Source organism: Pongo pygmaeus, chromosome 1 (genome assembly GCF_028885625.2).
Source record: "Pongo pygmaeus isolate AG05252 chromosome 1, NHGRI_mPonPyg2-v2.0_pri, whole genome shotgun sequence".
Classification (NCBI taxonomy): Eukaryota; Metazoa; Chordata; class Mammalia; order Primates; family Hominidae; genus Pongo; species Pongo pygmaeus.
In genome coordinates, this window is record NC_072373.2 from 203,895,615 (window position 1) to 203,915,297 (window position 19,683).

General features: G+C 49.6%; 1 protein-coding gene across 3 annotated transcripts; it reads left to right on the plus strand.

Annotated features, from left to right (window-relative positions):
• The first annotated feature begins 5,455 nt into the window (after positions 1–5,455).
• Positions 5,456–17,379, plus strand: KDF1 (keratinocyte differentiation factor 1). 3 transcript variants are annotated; one of them, XM_054458011.2, is made up of 5 exons: positions 5,543–5,574; positions 12,823–12,924; positions 14,310–15,380; positions 15,965–16,039; positions 16,568–17,133. In XM_054458011.2, the coding sequence occupies exons 3-5, from the start codon at positions 14,342–14,344 to the stop codon at positions 16,648–16,650; spliced, it is 1,197 nt and encodes a 398-aa protein (XP_054313986.1). In that variant the 5' UTR covers positions 5,543–5,574; positions 12,823–12,924; positions 14,310–14,341; the 3' UTR covers positions 16,651–17,133. The 3 variants fall into 3 exon arrangements, with proteins under 3 accessions (XP_054314005.1, XP_054313995.1, XP_054313986.1); XM_054458030.2 differs by lacking the exons at positions 5,543–5,574; positions 12,823–12,924 and adding an exon at positions 5,456–5,515 and having other exon boundaries at positions 16,568–17,379; XM_054458020.2 differs by lacking the exon at positions 12,823–12,924 and having other exon boundaries at positions 5,456–5,574; positions 16,568–17,168.
• Positions 17,380–19,683: the final 2,304 nt, after the last annotated feature.

Consider the following 19,683-nt stretch of genomic DNA (forward strand, 5'->3'; position numbering starts at 1 on the left):
GTGCACAGGAGAGGCAGGTTGTGACCTGGAAAACTCACCCCAGTAGACCTCTCTCTCCTTTGCTGGCTGAATGATGGACCTATAAGGTACTCTGTTTTGCTTCAAAGAGTGTCTTTTTTTGTTTTTTTTGTTTGTTTGTTTTGTAGGGAGGGGGTTTGTTTTGTTATTTTTTGTTTATTTATTTATTTTTATTTACTTATTTATTTTGAGACAGATTTTCGCTCTTGTCATCCAGGCTGGAGGGCAATGGCGCAATCTCAGCTCACTGCAACCTCCGCCGCCTGGGTTCAAGCGATTCTCCTGCTTCAGCCTCCCGAGTAGCTGGAATTATAGGCATGAGCCACCACCCCTGGCTAATTTTTTTGTATTTTTACCAGAGACAGGGTTTCACCATGTCAGTCAGGCTGGTCTCGAACTCCTCAGGTGATCCGACCACCTCGGCCTCTCAAAGTGTTGGGATTACAGTGTGAGCCACCACACCTGGCTTGTTTTGTTATTTATTTATTTAAAAAAATTTATTTATTTACTTAAATTGACTAATAAAAATTTATTTACTTAAATTGATTAACAAAATTATTACTATTTTTATTATTGTTTGGTTTTTAATTGTGGGAAAATACGTCTACATAAAATCTGCCATTTAAGCTATTTTAGAGTATAAATTCAGTGGCATTAATTACATTCACAGTGTTGTGCAACCATCACAACTATCTATTTCCAAAACTTTTTATCACTCCAAACAGAGCCTCTGTACCCATTAAGCAGTAACTCCCCATTCCCCTCTGCCTCCAGCCCCCGATAACGGCTAACCTTTCTGTCTCTATTAATTTGACTATTCTAGATATTTCATGTAAGTGAGAATCATACGATATTTGTCCTTTGTGTCTGGCTTACTTCACTTAGCATAATGTCTTCAAGGTTCATCCCTGTTGTTCCATGTGTCAGAACTTCATTGTTTTTATGACTGAATAATTTTCCCTTATACGTATATATCACATTTTGTTTATCCATTCATCTGTTGGGTTGTTTCTACCTTTTGGCTATTGTGAATAATGCTGCAATGAACACTGGCATACAAGTATCTGTTCGAAGCCCTGTTCTGATTATTTTGTGTATGTATCTAGAGTGTCATTGATTTTTTTTTTTTTTTTTTTTTTTTTGAGACAGAGTTTTGCTCTTGTCACCTAGGCTGGAATGCAATGGCGTGTTCTCGGCTCATTGCAACCTCCGCCTCCCAGGTTGAAGCGATTCTCCTGCCTCAACCTCCTGAGTAGCTGCGATTACAGGCGCCTGCCACCATGCCCGGCTAATTTTTGTATTTTTAGTAAAGACAGGGTTTCACCATGTTGGCCAGGCTGGTCTCGAACTCCTGATCTCAGGTGATCTGCCAGCCTCGGCCTCCCAAAGTGCTAGGATTACAGGCGCCCACTACCACGCCTGGCTAATTTTGTATTTTCAGTAGAGATGGGGTTTCACCATGTTGGCCAGGCTGGTCTCAAACTTCTGATCTCAAGTGATCCACCTGCCTCAGCCTCCCAAAGTGCTGGGATTACAGGCATGAGCCACTGTGCCTGGCCCAAGAGTGTCATTGATTTTTGACAGAGTTTCTGAATACGCACCATGGCAATGGGAAGGACCCTTGGGAACAGGGCCCAGTATCTTTGAGTGAGGGAGGGAGACGAGCAGAGAAAGGGGAGCTTCCAGTGTGGCTATAATTAGAATAACAGCTACCTTGTGCCTATTGCAAAACTCTTCACAAAACACTCACCAGAAAGCGTAGCCAGAGGTTCAGAGATCATATTTATTTATTTCCTTCCTTCCTTCCTTCCTTTCTTCCCTTATTCTTTCTAGGCAAGGAAAGTAGCTCTGAGCTGCTTCAGTCATCATATTCTTATTAATCTACAGCATTTTAGGTACCACAGAATTAGAATTTTGTAGAGCAATTCTGCACTTCTACAACTAAAGTTCTGGAAAAAGCAAAACTATGGAAACAGAAGAAAGATCAGTGGTTGTTAAGGGCTGGAGTCAAGGGGACGAACTGACCACAGAGGGGTTCAGGGGAATTTCTGGGGGGTGATGGAACTGATCTATATCTTGATTGCTGTGGCGGTTGTGCCACTGTATGCATTTTTCAAAACTCACAGAACTGTACACTAAAAAGGGTGAATTTTACTATAGGTAAATCATACCTTAATTTTTTTTTAAAAAAGAATGAATAAATAAATGGGGAGAAAACTAAATAATACTTAATACTCCCAGCTACTCGGGAGGCTGAGGTGGGAGGATTCCTTGAACCCAAGAGGCAGAGGCTACTGTGAGCCAAGATCACATCGCTGCACTTCAGACTGGGTGACAAAGTGAGACCCTGTCTCAAACAACAGCAACAACAACAACAACAAAAAACTAAATAAGAACCTAGGCTGGGCGCAGTGGCTAACGCCTGTAATCCCAGCACTTTGGGAGGTCGACGCAGGCCGATCATTGAGGTCAAGAGATTGAGACCATCCTGGCCAACATGGTGAAACCCTGTCTACTAAAAATACAAAAATTAGCTGGGCATGGTGGTGCACAACTGCAGTCCCAGCTACTTGGGAGGCTGAGGCAGAACTGCTTGAACCTGGGAGGCAGAGGTTGCAGTGAGCCGAGATCGTGCCACTGCACTCCAGCCTGGTGACAAAGCGAGACTCCATCTCAAAAAAATAAAATAAAATAAAATAAATAAGACCCTAGGCTCTCATGTGTTTGCATATCTTGAGAACTTTGCAAGTGACACTAACTCTAATTATTTAGCATTAGAGCATAAACTTTTATTTTTTCATTCATTCATTATAAAATGAAAGCCCCTGAATCCACTATTCAACACAAAAACCAGAACATTGCTAAAAATTAAATCTACCTATGGGTTTCTCTCCCACAGGTAGATTTAATAGGAGGATCCCTGCATCCTCCCCCAGGTAATTGTGTGTGTGTGTGTGTGTGTGTGTGTGTGTGTGTGTGTGTTCCAGGCTGGAGGGCAGGGCAGTGGTGTTAATATGGCTCACTGCAGCTTTGACTTCCTGGGCTCAAGCAATCCTCCTGCCACAGCCTCCCACGTAGCTGGGATCACAGATGCATGCCCAGCCTTTTTTTTTTTTCTTCAGTAGAGACAGGCCCTTCTATGTTGCCCAGGCTGGTCTTGAAGTCCTGGGCTCAACCAAACCTCCCAAATCCTTGGCTTCCCAAAGTGCTGGGATTATAGGCATGAGCCACCATGCCTAGACCCCAAGTATTAATTATTCTGAACTTTGTGTTTCTCATTCCCTTGCTCTTTTCTTTCTTTTCTTTTTTGAGATAGGGTCTTGCTAAGCTGCCCAGGCTGGTCTCGAACTCCTTGGCTCAAGAGATTCTCTTGCTTCAGCCTCCCAGGTAGCTGGGATTACAGGCCCAGGCCATTGCACCCAACCCCTTGCTCTTTTCTTAGTTTTTTTTCACATAAAAATTAGGCTGAAGCACATGAATTTGCCATTACTTTTAGATCAAAACAGTCCAATAACAGTAAATTCATATGGTTCAACCAAATATTATGCTTAGATGTAGTAGTTCTAGTTATTTTTGAATCATATATAAAGGATGTCATTCTATATGTAGTCTTCTGAGATTTGCCTTTTTTCAATTCAATATTATATTACCATGATCCAGCCATGTTGCTATTTTTCATTCATTTTCTACTGCTCTATAATTAATTCCTTTACATGAATATCCCACATTTCTCTATCTCCTGTCAATAGTATTTCCATGTTTTCGGTTTGGGGCTACCACAAACAATGTTTCTACTAACATTTTTGTATACATTCTCTCCTGGTGCATTGTACAAGAGCTTACTGTGGCTGTACCATAGGAATGGACTTGCTAGGTTTTAGAGTACACAGATGTTCAACTGCACAAGATGTGACTGTGAAGTGAGGATGTGACTCATTCTCTGAGCTCCAAATAAGAATACAATGTGCACTTTCCTCAGGAGGGAATGTGGACAAGATGTGGTGGGAGGCGCTGGGGTGGAGGGTCTCTGGCGGAAATTGAACACCTATGCCTAATGCATCCCAGTGATATCTTCCTGTTGCATCCATGATCTCTTTTAATCCTCCCAGTTGAAAAGAGGTACTACTATCTCCAGAGATTAGGTTTAGAGAAGGAAAGTGCCTTGCCAAAAGTCAGTTTGTGCCAACTGCCTGAGCAAACAATGTCCCCTCTCTAAGCTTCAGTTTCATCTTACCGTAAAATGGATATGATAATACCTGACCCACTTCACAGATTAACGGCTTCGGCATGCATGGCTCCTGGAGATGCTCCCTAAAAGTCACTTGTTTGTTTGTTTGTTTGTTTATTTGAGACAGAGTCTCGCTCTGTTGCCCAGGCTGGAGTGCAATGGCGCAATCTCGGCTCACTGCAACCTCTGCTTCCCGGGTGCAAGCCATTCTCCTGCCTCAGCCTCCCAAGTAGCTGGGATTACAGGCACCTACCACCACGCCCGGCTAATTTTTTGTATTTTTAGTAGAGACAGGGTTTCACTATGTTGGCCAGGCTGGTCTCAAACTCCTGATCTCGTGATCCGCCCGCCTCGGCCTCCCAAAGTGCTGGGATTACAGGCATGAGCCACCGCGCCCGGCCAAGTCACTTGTTTATTAATGCTATTGTTAAGTTATTGAGTTGTTATTAACATTAAGGGGAACAGTAACCCAGGATAGTCTGAGCCTTGCCTTCTTGACATTCAATGGTGTTGCCTCTTGCAGAGACCTTTTTTGGATGTAGTGACATGGCCCATTTTGGCCACCACTTCTATCCTGGATGTATCTTTCAGAGCTGCATTTCCTGGCCCCCTCCTCTACCCTACTCGGGGCCCCAGAGCTGAGGTTCCTGTCTTTACCTGCAGATTTCTCTGAACCAAAGAAAAGGTAAACTGATCAGCGGCCCAGGCTCCCAGTTCTGCCTCAGGGCAAAGGGAGAAATTGGGGCCCAGGGCCTCATTCAGTGGAAAACATTTGTTGAGCACTAGTATGTGCTAGGACCTGTGCTGAGCACCAGGAACACAGGGGAACAAGACCAAACCCTGTAAGGTAGGAGGCTAAAGGAGGAGACAGAAGACAAGAAAACGACAGTGTGCTGAGTACAGGGACTGTTCTAACCAACAGAAAAACAGACTTAGGGTCAGGGAAAGCTTCCCAGAAGAGAGCTTCCCTTTGAGTTGGAGCTTTATGGCCGGGCAGGAGCTCCACAGATGCTCAGAGACTGACAAGACCGCCAGCCTATTGAACAGAAGAGGAGACTGAGCCCCAGCGCCTCTCGACCCCTCCCCGCCACACCTCACTTACCCGGACTAGGCCGAACGGGCCGAGCACCCGAGCAGGGACTCGCAGCTCCACAGAGCCCAGGGGCGGGGCCTCGGTCCAGGTGCGCGGCGGCGCTTCGCGGAGGCAGGAAGTGTGTCCCTAGCGGCGGCCCGTGCAGCGCTCCCGCGAGACGTTCACCTGCGCCCCAGGTGAGCGGCGAGGGGGCGGGGGAGGGGCTGAGCCGGAGGCGGCTCACCTGGCGGGACAGGTAAGCCCCGCGCGGGCCCAAGGGGGCGCAAACCAGGGCGGCGCCGGTGTCGGGAGCCCCCCGAGGCTGAGCCCGGACAGGAGAGGGTCCCGGGCCCGGTTCCTCGGGGGCCACCCTCCTACTTCCGGGGTGCGCGGGCCGGGCTGGGGAGCGGCCTGAGCGGGGGCCCGGGCTGGGCGCGCAGAACGGGGTGAGGGGCCGCGTTCGCCCTCAGGGCTGCACTGGCTGGGTGCGGGGGCCGCACTCACCGGGGGGCAGCATCGGGTTGGGACAAACGCTGGTGCTCACCCCGAGGAACAGCGTCGGGACGGGAGGGAGGCTGGGTCCGCCCGCGGGGTAGGGCCCTTGCAGCTGGAGAGGGTAGTGCTCGCCCCGAGGGCAGAGTTGGTGTAGGGGCTGTGGTAGCCCGGGGGACAGTGCCAGGGTCTGGTTCTTCCTTGTCCCCAGGACTAGGTGCCCGGGGATATGGGACTCTCGGGCTGCACCTTTGGGGCAGGAGGCCGAGGGTGCACTGAGCCGACGGCTGTTTCTCGAGCAGGACTGGGGCGGTCCTCCCCGGCCGGGTGTCCGAGGCTTGGCACTGGGCTGGGGGCAGAGGCTGGTGCGGCCGGGCCTGTCCTGGGGACCCTGGGAGGAGGGGACGGTACATAGACCCTTGAGTGTGTGTGTGTGTGTTCGCGAGACTAAGGGGGAAGAGGGAAGCATCAACGAGAAATCCAGGGAGGGCCGGCCGGGACCGTCTGACCCCCGGGAAGATCCTTGCGGTGCCTTAGATCGCCCAGTGACCTAGCCCCTCCCATGTGCAAGGCCGCTGCGGGAAGCCCCCTGCACTCAATATTTCATTTAAATCTCACGGGATTGGCGGGGCTGAAGATACTAGTCTCTCCTTATTTAAAGATGAGGAAAATGAGGTTAAGAATCTTGCCTCAAGTCACAATAGGGACAGGGAGCCTCCCCTCGCTAAACCAAGTGACCAGGTTCCTAAGATTGGGCGGGGTGGTGGCGGGGCGGTGGCAGCAGCAGGGTCGGGGAGATACAGCCTGGAAGAAACTGCCTGAGTTTGATTTCAGGAGGATTCAATGGCTGGAGGGAAGTGGGGAACTGAGGCAGGCATTGTCCTTATCCCAGGTCTTCTCTTCTTATCCCACCACCGCTGGAGATGTGTGGCACACACAAAGTACGCAGGCTCCAGAGCCTGGCGGGCCACAGTGCAAATCCTACTCCAGCCCTCTCTTGCTAGGTGTCTCTGGGCCAGTCACTTCACCTTTCTGAGCTTCAGATTCCTGATCTGTGAAATGGAGTTATACTACTTATTTACAGAGCAATTGTGAGAGTTAAATAAGGTGAAAGTCCTCTGGCCCATTCACTGCTGTTTTCTCAGCGTTTAGCACAACGCTGGGCACCTCGTTGGTGCTCAATAAATACCTGTTGGATTAATTTAATCAATAATAGAGAGTCCTAAAGCTTTGGAGGTTGGGGAGAACACAATAGCCAGTCCATCCTCAGGAGCCCCACGTACTTCCGAGCTCAGCATGGTTAACTGTGGATTTGTCCACTCTTCTGAAGGCTTGAGCCTGGAAGACAGGGCTCCCAACGTGGGCTCTCTCTGGGCACACGCTGGTCCATGGAGCTGGCAGCTTTGATTGCCTCTTTTCTCCCAAGTAATAGATAGGATGGGGTAGTGGATAAGAGTCTGGGGCCAGGCCAATTGTGTACAGATAGATGTATGGCTTTGGACAACTTATTTAACCTGTCTGTGCTTTAGTATAATAATACAGGTAATAATATTACAAAGAGGGTAGTGAAAATTAATTGGTTATTATGTCTGAAGTACTTAGAACAGTGTAAGCCATCAATAATCAACTCTCACTGAAGTGTAAACTCCTGAGGTTGAGGGATTTTGTCTGTTTTATCACTTTATCCATAGAATTTAGAACAGCTGGGCCGGGCGCAGTAGCTCACACCTGTAATCCCAGTACTTTGGGAGGCCAAGGCGGGTGGATCACGAGGTCAGGAGATGGGACCATCCTGACTAACACGGTGAAACCCCATCTCTACTAAAAATACAAAAAAATTAGCCAGGCGTGGTGGCAGGCGCCTGTAGTCCCAGCCACTCAGGAGGCTGAGGCAGGAGAATCGCTTGCACCCGGGAGGCAGAGGTTGCAGTGAGCCAAGACTGCGCCACTGCACTCCACTCCAGCCTGGGCAACAGAGCGAGACTCCATCTCAAAAAAAAAAAAAAAAAAAAAAATTTAGAACAGCTGGCTGGGCGCGGTGGCTTATGCCTGTAATCTCAGCACTTTGGGAGGCTGAGGCAGGTGGATCACTTGAGGTCAGGAGTTCGAGACCAGCCTGGCCAACATGGTGAAACCCCATCTCTATTAAAAATACAAAAAAATTAGCTGGGTGTGGTGGCATGCACCTGTAATTCCAGCTACTTGGGATGCTGAGGCATGAGAATTGCCTCCACCTGGGAGGCAGAGTTTGCAGTGAGCCAAGATCATGCCATGCACTCCAGCGTTGGTGACAGAGTAAGACTGTCTCAAATAATAATAATAATAATAATAATAAATCCAGCATGTGGCACACAGTGGGCCCTCAGTAAATATCTGTTAATTGCGTGAATGTGTGAATCCATACCCCACATTTCTCAAACTAAAGCAAAGATTTTTAACCACTTGCCTTGGATTGCAAGGGAATTTAAAATCACCTGTTACAATTTTAGTTGGGATTCCTTTGCAGACGGGATTTCACTCCCCTTCTCACCTCCTATCCTCCATCCATACTCTGGTCAACCTAGAGCCTAAGTCTTTTTTTCTTTGTACCCAATGATCCTGGTTCTACCCTGAGGCAACCTGAAATCTGTCAGTCCCCTGAGGCACCTAGTGTACCAAACCCTGTTCCAGACCCTGAGGCAGAAAAGAATTACACACAGTCCGTGCACTTCCGGGTCATGGTCCTTGGGGACATAGACTTATCCTCAAACAATCAGTACAAGGCTGACCCAGCTGACAGCCCAGCAGAAGGCCATAGGGAGAGCGCCTCCCATCTAACTAGTGGTTTCAGAGGGTCCCTGGAGAAGGAGTGCTGAGTAGGGCCAGGAGAGTAGGTTGAAGAGTTGTAGGAATGGTTAAAGAACTGTATCCTAGGCCAGGCACAGAGGCTCGTGCCTGTAATCCCAGGGAGGCCAGGGCAGGAGATCACTTGAGGCCAGGAATTCAAGACCAGCCTGAGCAACATACCAAGATCCCATCTCTATCAAAAAACAAAACAAAACAAAACAAAAAACTAGTGGGGCAGGGTGGTATGCACCTATAGTCCTAGCTACTCAAGTGGCTGAGGCAGGAGGATCACTTGAGGCCAGTTGTTTGAGGCTTCATTGAGCTAGGGTTGCACCACTGCACTCCAATCTGGGTGACAGAGGGAGACCTTATCTCTAAAAATAAAATAAATAAAAGAACTGTATCCTTCACATCCCCATTTACCATGGGTAACATTCCCTCTTTCCCTTTCTCTACACACACATAACTTCTGTTCTTTTGTGTTTGAACCATTTGAGATTAGGTTGCAGATAATCCTGCCCCTTTATCCCCAAGTGCTTCAGTGTATGTTTCCTAAGAATAGAACATTATCTTATATAACCACAGTAATCAAATTCAGAAAATGTAACATTGATATAATACTATCAAATAACATATTTCACCAGTTATTCACATTATCCAATTTCCAATTCTTTCCTCCCAATCCAGGATCCTTTCTAGGATCATACTGCATTTAGTTGTCATGTTTCTCAACTTGGGCTTGTCTATTATTTCCTCATTATTACATTCAGGTTATGCATTTTTGACAAGAATACTTCGTGAGTTGTATCTTCCTTAGTACATAGTAGCAGGAGGAACTTGATGTCAGTTCATCCCATTATGGTGATATTATCTTTGATCATTTCATTAAAGTGGTGTCTGCCGTGTTCCTCTAAACATTTTAAAGTTTTTACTTGCTACAGCAAGTAAGAGGGAATGGAGGTGGCCAGAATGGGGGCTGTGACAGTATTTGGGTGAGAGATAATGATGGCCCTCTTTAGGGAGGTGGCATTAATTTTCCCAAGTGCCAAATCTGGGGTTAGATTAGGGCCAGAACTGGAACTAAAACACAGGTATCCCGATGCCCAGTTCCATGTTCCTCACACACCCCCAGTTTAAGACCCCAGTGCCATTAATTCAGGAATAAAAGGATAAGGGATCAGTGTCTCAGAAAATCCAAGCTAAGGATAGTTACTGCCTGGCAAACCCCTACATGAGATCAAGGACCTTCCCAAATACACTACTGCATAATCTTCCTTGACTCTCTCAGGCAGAGTTATTTACTCCCATGATGCTTCATATATCCTACATGCTCCATCTTACAAACTTCGTTTGTTTGTTTGTTTGAGATGGAGTCTCACTCTGTTGCATAGGCTGGAGTGCAGTGGTGCGATCTGGGCTCACTGCAACCTCTGCCTCCCAAGTTCAAGCAATTCTCCTGCCTCAGCCTCCTGAGTAGCTGGGATTACAGGCACGCTTCACCACGCCCAGCTAATTTTTGTATTTTTAGTAGAGACAGGGTTTCACCATGTTGGTCAGGCTGGTCTCGAAATCCTGACCTCGTGATCCACCCGCCTCAGCCTCCCAAAGTGCTGGGATTACCGGCATGAGCCACTGTGCCCGACCCTCATTTTACAAACTTTTTTTTTTTTTTTTTTGAGATGGAGGCTCGCTCTGTCACCCAGGCTGGAGTGCAGTGGTGCGATCTCCGCTCACTGCAAGCTCCGCCTCCCGGGTTCAGGCCATTCTCCTGGCTCAGCCTCCCAAGTAGCTGGGACTACAGGCGCCTGCAACCACGCCCGGCTAATTTTTTGTATTTTTTTTTTTAGTAGAGACAGGGTTTCACCGTGTTAGCCAGGACGATCTCGATCTCCTGACCTCGTGATCTGCCCGCCTGGGCCTCCCAAAGTGCTGGGATTACAAGTGTGAGCCACCGCGCCCGGCCAACAAACTTTTAAGCATCTATTTTCCCTACAAAACCATATGTGAATCATCAAGAACAGGATCTGTAATTCATTCATCTTTGGTTCTACGGTACCCAGCACAGGGCCAGCCTGAGTGTTTATGAAGTAAAAGAAGTCTTAGCTCTGAGCTTCCTAGCAACCAGGTCAGAATGGGAAAGAAGACATATTTTGTGGCTCAGCTTTTTTATCTAATCAAAGGACACCAACAGTGCTTGGTGTTAAATGTTGCTAGCAGGGCAAATGTGAGTAAGACTGAAATTTTTTTTTTTTTTTCTTTTATTGTAATTATTATTATTATTATTATTATTATACTTTAGGTTTTATGGTACATGTGCCCAATGTGCAGGTAAGTTACATATGTATACATGTGCCATGCTGGTGCACTGCACCCACCAACTCGTCATCCAGCATCAGGTATATCTCCCAATGTTATCCCTCCCCCCTCCCCCAAGACTGAAATATTGACAGGGGACCTCTTAAATTCCCATATCTGATTTGAAGGACCAGGGGAGGGAAAAAGGTGTTAATGATCAGGTTCCATAGCAAGTCTTATGAAAAGGCATTTGTTGAGCAGCCACAGAGGCTCTCAACAAGAAAAACTTACCAACAGCAGGAAGAAACTGGGGGAGACCACTTCACAGAAAGTGAGATCCAGGAGATCTTTCTGTAAAATAGCTATAAAAGTTACCATATTAGGCTGGGTGTGGTGGCTCATGCCTGTAATCCCAGCACTTTGGGAGGTTGAGGTGGGCAGATCACCTGAGGTCAGGAGTTCGAGACCAGCCTGGCCAACATGGTGAAACCCCATCTCTACTAAAAATGCAAAAAGTAGCTGGGTGTGGTGGCGGACGCGTGTAATCCCAGCTACTCCGAGGCTGAGGCAGGAGAATCGCTTGAACCTGAGAGGCAGAGGTTGCAGTGAGCCGAGAATGCGCCATTGCACTCCAGCCTGGGTGACAGAGCGAGACTCCATCTCAACAAAAAAAGGTACCTTATTAACCTTTTTTTTTTTTTTGAGACAGAGTCTTGCCACTCTGTCACCCAGGCTGGAGTGCAATGGCGCCATCTTGGCTCACTGCAACTTCTGCCTCCTGAGTTCAAGCAATTCTCCTGCCTCAGCCTCCTCAGTAACTGGGATTACACGTGCCCACCACCATACCTAGCTAATTTTTGTATTTTTAGTAGAGACGGGATTTCACCATTTTGGCCATGCTGGTCTAGAACTCCTGACCTGAAATCATCCGCCCACCTCAGCCTCCCAAAGTGCTGGGATTACAGGCATGAGCCACTGTGCCTGGCCTAACCTTTTTTTAAAGAAACCACATTTGGCCAGGCGCAGTGGCTCACGCCTGTAATTTCAGCACTTTAGGAGGCTGAGGCGGGCAGATCACCTGAGGGCGGGAGTTCAAGACCAGCCTGACCATGGAGAAACCCCGTCTCTATTAGCCAGGCATGGTGGTGCTTACCTGTAATCCCAGCTACTTGGGAGGCTGAGGCCGGAGAATCGCTTGAACCCGGGAGGCGGAGGTTGCAGTGAGCCGAGATTGTGACATTGCACTCCAGCCTGGGCAACAAGAGCAAAACTCTGTCTCAAAAAACAAAACAAAACAAAAAACAAAAAACAGACCACGTTTAAGGGCCGGGTGCCATGGCTCACACCTGTAATCCCAGCACTTTGGGAGGCTGAGGTGGGCAGATCACCTGAGGTCAGGAGTTTGAGACCAGCCTGGCCAACATGGCGAAATCCTGTCTCTACTGAAAATACAAAAATTAGCTGGGCATGGTGGCACGTGCCTGTAATCCCAGCTACTTGGGAGGCTGAGGCAAGAGAATCACTTGAACCCAGGAGGCAGAGGTTGTAGTGAGCCGAGATGGAACCACTGTACTCCAGCCTCAGTGACAGAGTGAGACTCCGTTTCAAAAAAAAACAAAAAACAAAACATTTAAGCATCATTCCCATATTTAAGCATCATTCCTGTGGCATTAAATACATTCACATTGTTGTACAACTATTGCCACCATCCATCTCCAGATGTTTTTCATCTTCCCCAGCTGAAACTCCCTACCCAGTCAACACTAACTCCCCAGGCCCCTCTGCCCCAGGCAACTACCACTCTACTTTGTGTCTCTATGAATTTGACTATTCTAGAGATGTCATATAAGTGGAATCTTACAATATTTGTCTTTTTTTTTTTTTGAGACAGGGTCTGGCTTTGTTGCCCGGGCTGGAGTGCAATGGCATGATCTCAGCTCACTGCAACCTCCACCTCCGAGGCTCAAGTGGTCCTCCCACCTCAGTCCCCCAGGTAACTAGGACTACAGGTGTGCACCACCACGCCCAGCTAATTTTTGTATTTTCAGTAGGGATGGGCTTTCACCATGTTGGCCAGGCTGGTCTTGAACTCCTGCGCTCAAGTGATCCACCCATCTCGGCCTCCCAAATTGCTGGGATTACAGGCACGAGCCACCGCACCCGGGCTATTTGTCCATTTGTGTCTGGCTTATTTCACTTAGCATAAGTTCTTCAAGGTTCATCCATGTTGCAGCATGTATAAGAATTTCCTTTCCTTTTTAAGGCTGAATAATATTCCACTGTATGTATATACCACATTTTGTTTAGTCATTCATCCATTGGTAGATACTGGGATTGTTTCCACCTTTTGGCTATTGTGAATAATGCTGCTGTGAATATTGTCTAAACATCTGAGTCCCTGCTCTCAATTAGATTGGGTATGTACCCAGAAGTGGAATTGCTGGGTCGTGTGATAATTCGATGTTTAATTTTTGGAGGAACCACCATACTGTTTTCCACAGCAGCTGCACCATTTTACATTCCCACCAGAAATGCACAAGGGTTCCAGTTTTTCCACATTATTGCCAACACTCATTATTTTCTGGAGGAAGGAAGATTATTTTTTAAATACAGATTGAGAGATTGAGTATCCCTAATCCAAAAATCCAAAACACTCCAAAATCTGAAAGTTGAGCACCAGCATGATACTTAAAGGAAATGCTCATTGGAGCATTTCAGATTTTTGGATGAGGAATGCTTAACAGGTAAGTATAATGTATACAATCCACAATCCAGAATCCAAAACATTTCTGGACCCAAGCATTTCAGATAAGATGTTCAACCTTTCTTTTTTCCTTTTTTTTTTTTTTTTTTGAGACACAGTCTCGCCCTGTTGCCCAGGCTGGAGTGCAATGGCGTGATCTCGGCTCACTGCAACTTCCGCCACCCGGGTTCAAGAGATTCTCCTGCCTCAGCCTCCCAAGTAGCTGGGATTACAGGTGCCCACCACTACACCTGGCTAATTTTTTTGCATTTTTAGTAGAGACGGAGTTTCGCCGTGTTAGATTGGTCTCGAACTTCTGACCTCAGGTGATCTGCCTGCCTCGGCCTCCCAAAGTGCTGGGATTACAGGCATGAGCCACCGTGCCCGGCCAATGTTCAACTTTTCATAGCCATCCCAATAGGTCTAAGTCACAGGGAATTTTGAAATCTGGGTTAGACCACAGAGACTTTCTCTTTGTGGAGGGAGGGCCACAAGAGATGAGGGTTTTTGGGCATACTTGGGTCCATCCACATCCCAGGCCTCTCAGAAACTAGAAGTGTGAAGCTGCTCAAGTCAGCCCAGGAGTTTGTCCCTCACCTCTGATCCTGACTCCTTCCTGGCCTCTCCCCCTGCAGGTGCCTGGCTGCTGCAAACCACGCAATGAGCCATGCCCCGCCCTGGACACCCCCGCCCAGCATCTGGGCCTCCACGCTTGGGACCCTGGGAGCGGCCAACAGAGCTATGTCTGGAGACATATGATAAACCACCTCAGCCCCCACCAAGCCGCCGCACCCGTAGACCAGACCCCAAGGACCCTGGCCACCATGGGCCAGAGAGCATTACCTTCATCTCTGGCTCTGCTGAGCCGGCCCCTGAGTCCCCCACCTGCTGCCTGCTCTGGCGACCCTGGGTGTGGGAGTGGTGCCGGGCTGCCTTCTGCTTCCGCCGCTGCAGGGATTGCCTCCAGCGCTGTGGAGCCTGTGTGCGGGGATGCAGCCCCTGCCTGTCTACTGAGGACTCCACTGAGGGGGCTGCCGAAGCCAGCTGGGCCAAAGAACACAATGGAGTGCCCCCCAGCCCTGATCGTGCACCCCCCAGCCGGCGGGACGGCCAGCGGCTCAAGTCAACCATGGGCAGCAGCTTCAGCTACCCCGATGTTAAGCTCAAAGGCATCCCTGTGTATCCCTACCCGAGGGGCACCTCCCCAGCCCCTGATGCGGACTCTTGCTGCAAGGAGCCACTGGCCGATCCCCCACCCATGCGACACAGCCTGCCCAGCACCCTTGCCAGTAGTCCTCGTGGCTCCGAGGAGTACTACTCTTTCCATGAATCGGACCTGGACCTGCCCGAGATGGGCAGTGGCTCCATGTCGAGCCGAGAGATTGATGTGCTCATCTTCAAGAAGCTGACAGAGCTGTTCAGCGTACACCAGATCGATGAGCTGGCCAAGTGCACATCAGACACTGTGTTCCTGGAGAAGACCAGTAAGATCTCGGACCTTATCAGCAGCATCACGCAGGACTACCACCTGGATGAGCAGGATGCTGAGGGCCGCCTGGTACGCGGCATCATTCGCATTAGTACCCGAAAGAGCCGTGCTCGCCCACAGACCTCGGAGGGTCGTTCAACTCGGGCTGCTGCCCCGACCGCTGCTGCCCCTGACAGTGGCCATGAGACCATGGTGGGCTCAGGTCTCAGCCAGGATGGTAGGTGGGGGCCCCATGGGGCTGAGGGGCAGAGTAGGGGAGGCTCTGGCCAGGGGAGGGTTGGAATGGGGTCTTTAGCCACTGTGGGCCTACCCCTCAGCCAGTCCCTGCCCTTCCTCCTCCTTTCTGTCAACTCTTGCATCCCCTCTCCCCAGCTCACACTCTGCCCTTCCCAGTGAGGTCCGAGCAAGGCTGAGAGGAGCATGCAGACCCTGGGAGAGCTCTCTGGCCATAGCTGCTGTCCCCAGAAAGGACAAGGTTCCCTCTGCATTCAACAAGTTTACCCAAAAGGCTCCCCTCCCCTGCTGTCTCCTGCCAGAGTAGCTTCTAGGCCTGGTCTGGTTAACAGGACTTAGGGACCCACATGAACTTGGGCCTCTGACCTGTTCTGGGCTAACCAAAACTCCCACTCATCCATCACTCTGCGCATGCACACGTTGTCTATGTGTCTGTCTTTAAGCATTATTTTCCCAGCCCTGGCCAGGAGTGAGTGGCTCCTCCCTCATCGGGCTGGGAACAGAAGTAGGAAATAGGGTTGAAAGAACGTGCTAATGACCACTGCCTGCCTCACGTTCCCTCCCTAGAGCTGACAGTGCAGATCTCCCAGGAGACGACTGCAGATGCCATCGCCCGGAAGCTGAGGCCTTATGGAGCTCCAGGTGTGGTCTTGACCTAACGAGGGGTGTGGAGAGTGGGGGACTACCCTAGGGGCCCCTCACCTGCTCTTCTCCCAGCTTTCTCTTGGGATGATGAGGATGACATCAAAAAGGGACGGAGACCTAAGCAGCCACAGACCCGTCTCCATCTAGCAAGCTGGCTTAAAGTGGGTGCAGGTGCCCAGAACAGGCAAGCTGAAAGTGATCAGACCCCAACCTTCAAGCCCAGATGACTAGGAAAGTAGTGGGTGGGGGGCCATCCAGCATGGTGCTGGAGACACCCATGTGGTTCTGTTGCGGTCTTCTTGCCCTTGACAACAACTCCCTGGGAGTGGGATCATTATCCTTTTACAGAAAGGGAGTCTAGGGCTCAGAGAGGTCAATAAACTGAGTGGGTCATCCAGCCAGGATCAGACTGACCCAGGCTCAAGTCCCACTCTGCTCCTTCTCAGCAGGCTTCTCCCTGGTCGTGGGATCTGGATGAGCTCCTTCCCCTGAGCCTGTTTCCTCCTCTCCTCTCCTTCCCACCAGGGTACCCAGCCAGCCATGACTCATCCTTCCAGGGCACCGACACAGACTCGTCGGGGGCACCCTTGCTCCAGGTGTACTGCTAACCCCTGCCAGGCCCAGCTGCCACACCCTTTCTGGGAGAAGCACGGCCTACAGAATGAAGAGGGGGACCAGGAACCCCTGTGGGAGAGGCTGGGCCTTAGACCTGAAGCAGTGCCCACTCTGGCTCCTCCTGCCTTGGCTGACTGGGTTCCTGGACCATGTGCATTTCACTGGGCCATGGGGTCTACATCTTGCATCGCCAGCTGGTCTGATCCCTGCCTGGGCCTCTTCCTTCCTGCTCATGGTCTTCAGGTGGCCTGATCATGGAAAGTAAGGACTTAGGAATTACCTTCTGGGAGTGAACCCTGACTCCATCCCCCTATTGCCATCCTAACCAATCATGCAAACTTCTCCCTCCCTGGGGTAATTCAACAGTTAAAAGAAGCTTATCTTAAATGTATTGTATTGGGGGGTGGGCAGGGCCCACTCTGTGTTATGTTAAGCAGTTGGTTCTGGTTCTTGGCTGATGTTCTGTATCTTAACGTGACCATAGTTTGTAAGTACAAAGGTAATTGGTATCTGCCTGCTTATCTTGGCTGTCCTTTCTCTCCCGTCTGCCTCACTTAACTGCTGCCCAGAGCAGGAGACAGGATATAGGTGTCCAGCCTGGCTTAGTGCCCAGCAGTTTAAGTAGGAAGGATAAAATGGGAGTAATGCTGCCCCCATTTCATGTTCACTGTGAGTTCCAGGAGATAAAGAACCAAGCACAGAGTCTGTGCCTGAGAAAGGTTGGATAAATGGTTTCTGACATTGTTTGAGAGGTTCTTCTAGGGAGGCCTGTCCGAACTGCCTCTGCTCTCCCAGTCCACTGCCTGCAGGCTGGCCTGCTTCTGCCCAGCCCACAGTTTCCCCAAAGCCCTGATCATTTGTTGGCCCTACCCAGCCTTGGACCTGCTTCTCCCCTTCCCCTCTCTCTGTGGTAGTAACAGAACACTGTGGTTTTCTTTTCTTTTTTTTTTTTTTTTTTTGAGATGGAGTTTTTGCTCTTGTTGCCCAGGCTGCTGGAGTGCAATGGCGCAATCTTGGCTCACCGCAACCTCTGCCTCTCAGGTTCAAGTGATTCTCCTAACTTAGCCTCCCGAGCAGCTGGGATTACAGGCATGCGCCACCACGCACAGCTAATTTTGTATTTTTTAGTAGAGACAGGGTTTCTCCATGTTGGTCAGGCTGGTCTCTGGCCTCGAACTCCTGACCTCAGGTGATCTGCCCGCCTCGGCCTCCCAAAGTGCTGGGATTACAGGTGTGAGCCACCGCACCTGGCCAGCACTGTGGTTTTCACCAGTATCTTCTTGGCCTCTCCAATAACCTTGGAGAAAGGACATTATTCTTTCACAGAGAGGAAACCTGGGGCTTACAGTGAGGTCAAGGAACTTAGTGGGACACGCAGTTAGTAACTGTGGCTCTGGCCTTACTGGGGCAGATGCAGAATCCCTTTATTAGGTAGCAGAGCCCAGATGAGGTCAGAAGGATCCTACTTGGCTGCTCCTCACACACAGGCTTATCTACTGGTCCTCTTTTAGCAGAGAGGCCGGGGCAGGCCCACTAGCCCACTCTTAATTAACAAACAAGCTAGAAAGCGTTGAGGATCCCCGCACTCCAGCTCCCATTTGACCTGCTGCCCCCACCGCCCTTTTTATTGTTCCGAAAGGCACCCTTTGGAAAGTAACTACTAGACAAATTGTACTTGTTTGTCCAGTTTCCTAAGGGAAACAGGATGATCTCTCAGGGCTATGAACATAGGGTTCAGTTCTAACTCCAGGCTCTGCTGTCGCGTCCAGGTCAAGGCCTCCAAAACATTAAAATGACCACGGGGCAGAACCAGGAGTACAGAGTGGGAGAGTGACACCACAAACCCTCCACTCTAGCCTCAGCCCTAGAGCACCATTTTCCAAACCTAGCCTTTTAAACCACTATTTGCATTCCCAGAAAAAAAAAGGTTTAGCAAGTTTGGGAAACAGACAAAGCTATGTACTGCATAGCCTCTCTGAAATCTTTAACAAGCTATTCTGATTTTTTTTTTCCCAAGACAGAGTCTCGCTCTATTGCCCAGGCTGGAGTGCAGTGGCACAATCTTGGCCCACCACAACCTCAGCCTCCCAGGTTCAAGTGATTCACCTGCCTCAGCCTCCCAAGTAGCTGTGATTACAGGCACGTGCCACCACACGCAGCTAACTTTCTTTTTTCCTTTTTTTTTTTTTTTGGGAGATGGAGTCTCACTCTGTTGCTCAGGCTGGAGTGCAGTGGCACGATCTCGGCTCACGGCAAGCTCCACCTCCCAGGTTCGTGCCATTCTCCTGCATCAGCCTCCCAAGTAGCTGGGACTACAGGCGCCCGCCACCACGCCCGGCTAATTTTTTGTATTTTTAGTAGAGACAGGGTCTCACCGTGTTAGCCAGGATGGTCTCGATCTCCTGACCTCGTGATCCACCCACCTCGGCCTCCCAAAGTGCTGGGATTACAGGCGTGAGCCACCACACCCGGCCAACACCCAGCTAACTTTTTATATTTTTGGCAGAGATGGGGTTTCTCCATGTTGGCCAGGCTGGTTTCGAACTCCTGACGTCAAGTGATCTGCCCGCCTCGGCCTCCCCAAAGTGCTGGGATTACAGGCATGAGCTACTGTGCCCAGCTATTCTCAAACTCTAAAAAAGACATCTGTGTTCCAGAAATTTAGGAGCCAAAGAACTAAGCACTCACAGCAAGTCAGCCTAGACATTCTTGCTATAACCTCTGTGGCCCAAGCATTCTGACCTCCACCCTCCAGCCAAAGTGGGGCAGGGGTCAGCTCTGTGGGCTGGATCTGAGCAAAGGGGAGCACCTCTTCAGCCCTGGGAGCTGGCTTTGAGAAGGCCTAGAATCTGCAGAGGTCCAGGTCAGAGATACAAACAATGGGGCCTCAGTGGACTTTACTCTGTCCTCCTGGTAAGGTCCCTATACCACACACACACCAGATCTGAGGCCAGGGCTGTCCTCCTGGTACCCCTCCCCTGAGCCAGGCAGTGTCACCTTGGCCCTTGCTGCTCTTCTGCCCTGGG

What these genes read in the sequence shown, in the direction of transcription:
- KDF1 (XM_054458030.2), top strand. Translation starts at nt 14,342, where the DNA reads ATGCCCCGCCCTGGACACCCCCGCCCAGCATCTGGGCCTCCACGCTTG. An exon ending in CTCAGGTCTCAGCCAGGATG is followed by an intron (nt 15,381 to 15,964) that starts GTAGGTGGGGGC and finishes TTCCCTCCCTAG; the next exon opens with AGCTGACAGTGCAGATCTCC. An exon ending in GAGGCCTTATGGAGCTCCAG is followed by an intron (nt 16,040 to 16,567) that starts GTGTGGTCTTGA and finishes CCTTCCCACCAG; the next exon opens with GGTACCCAGCCAGCCATGAC.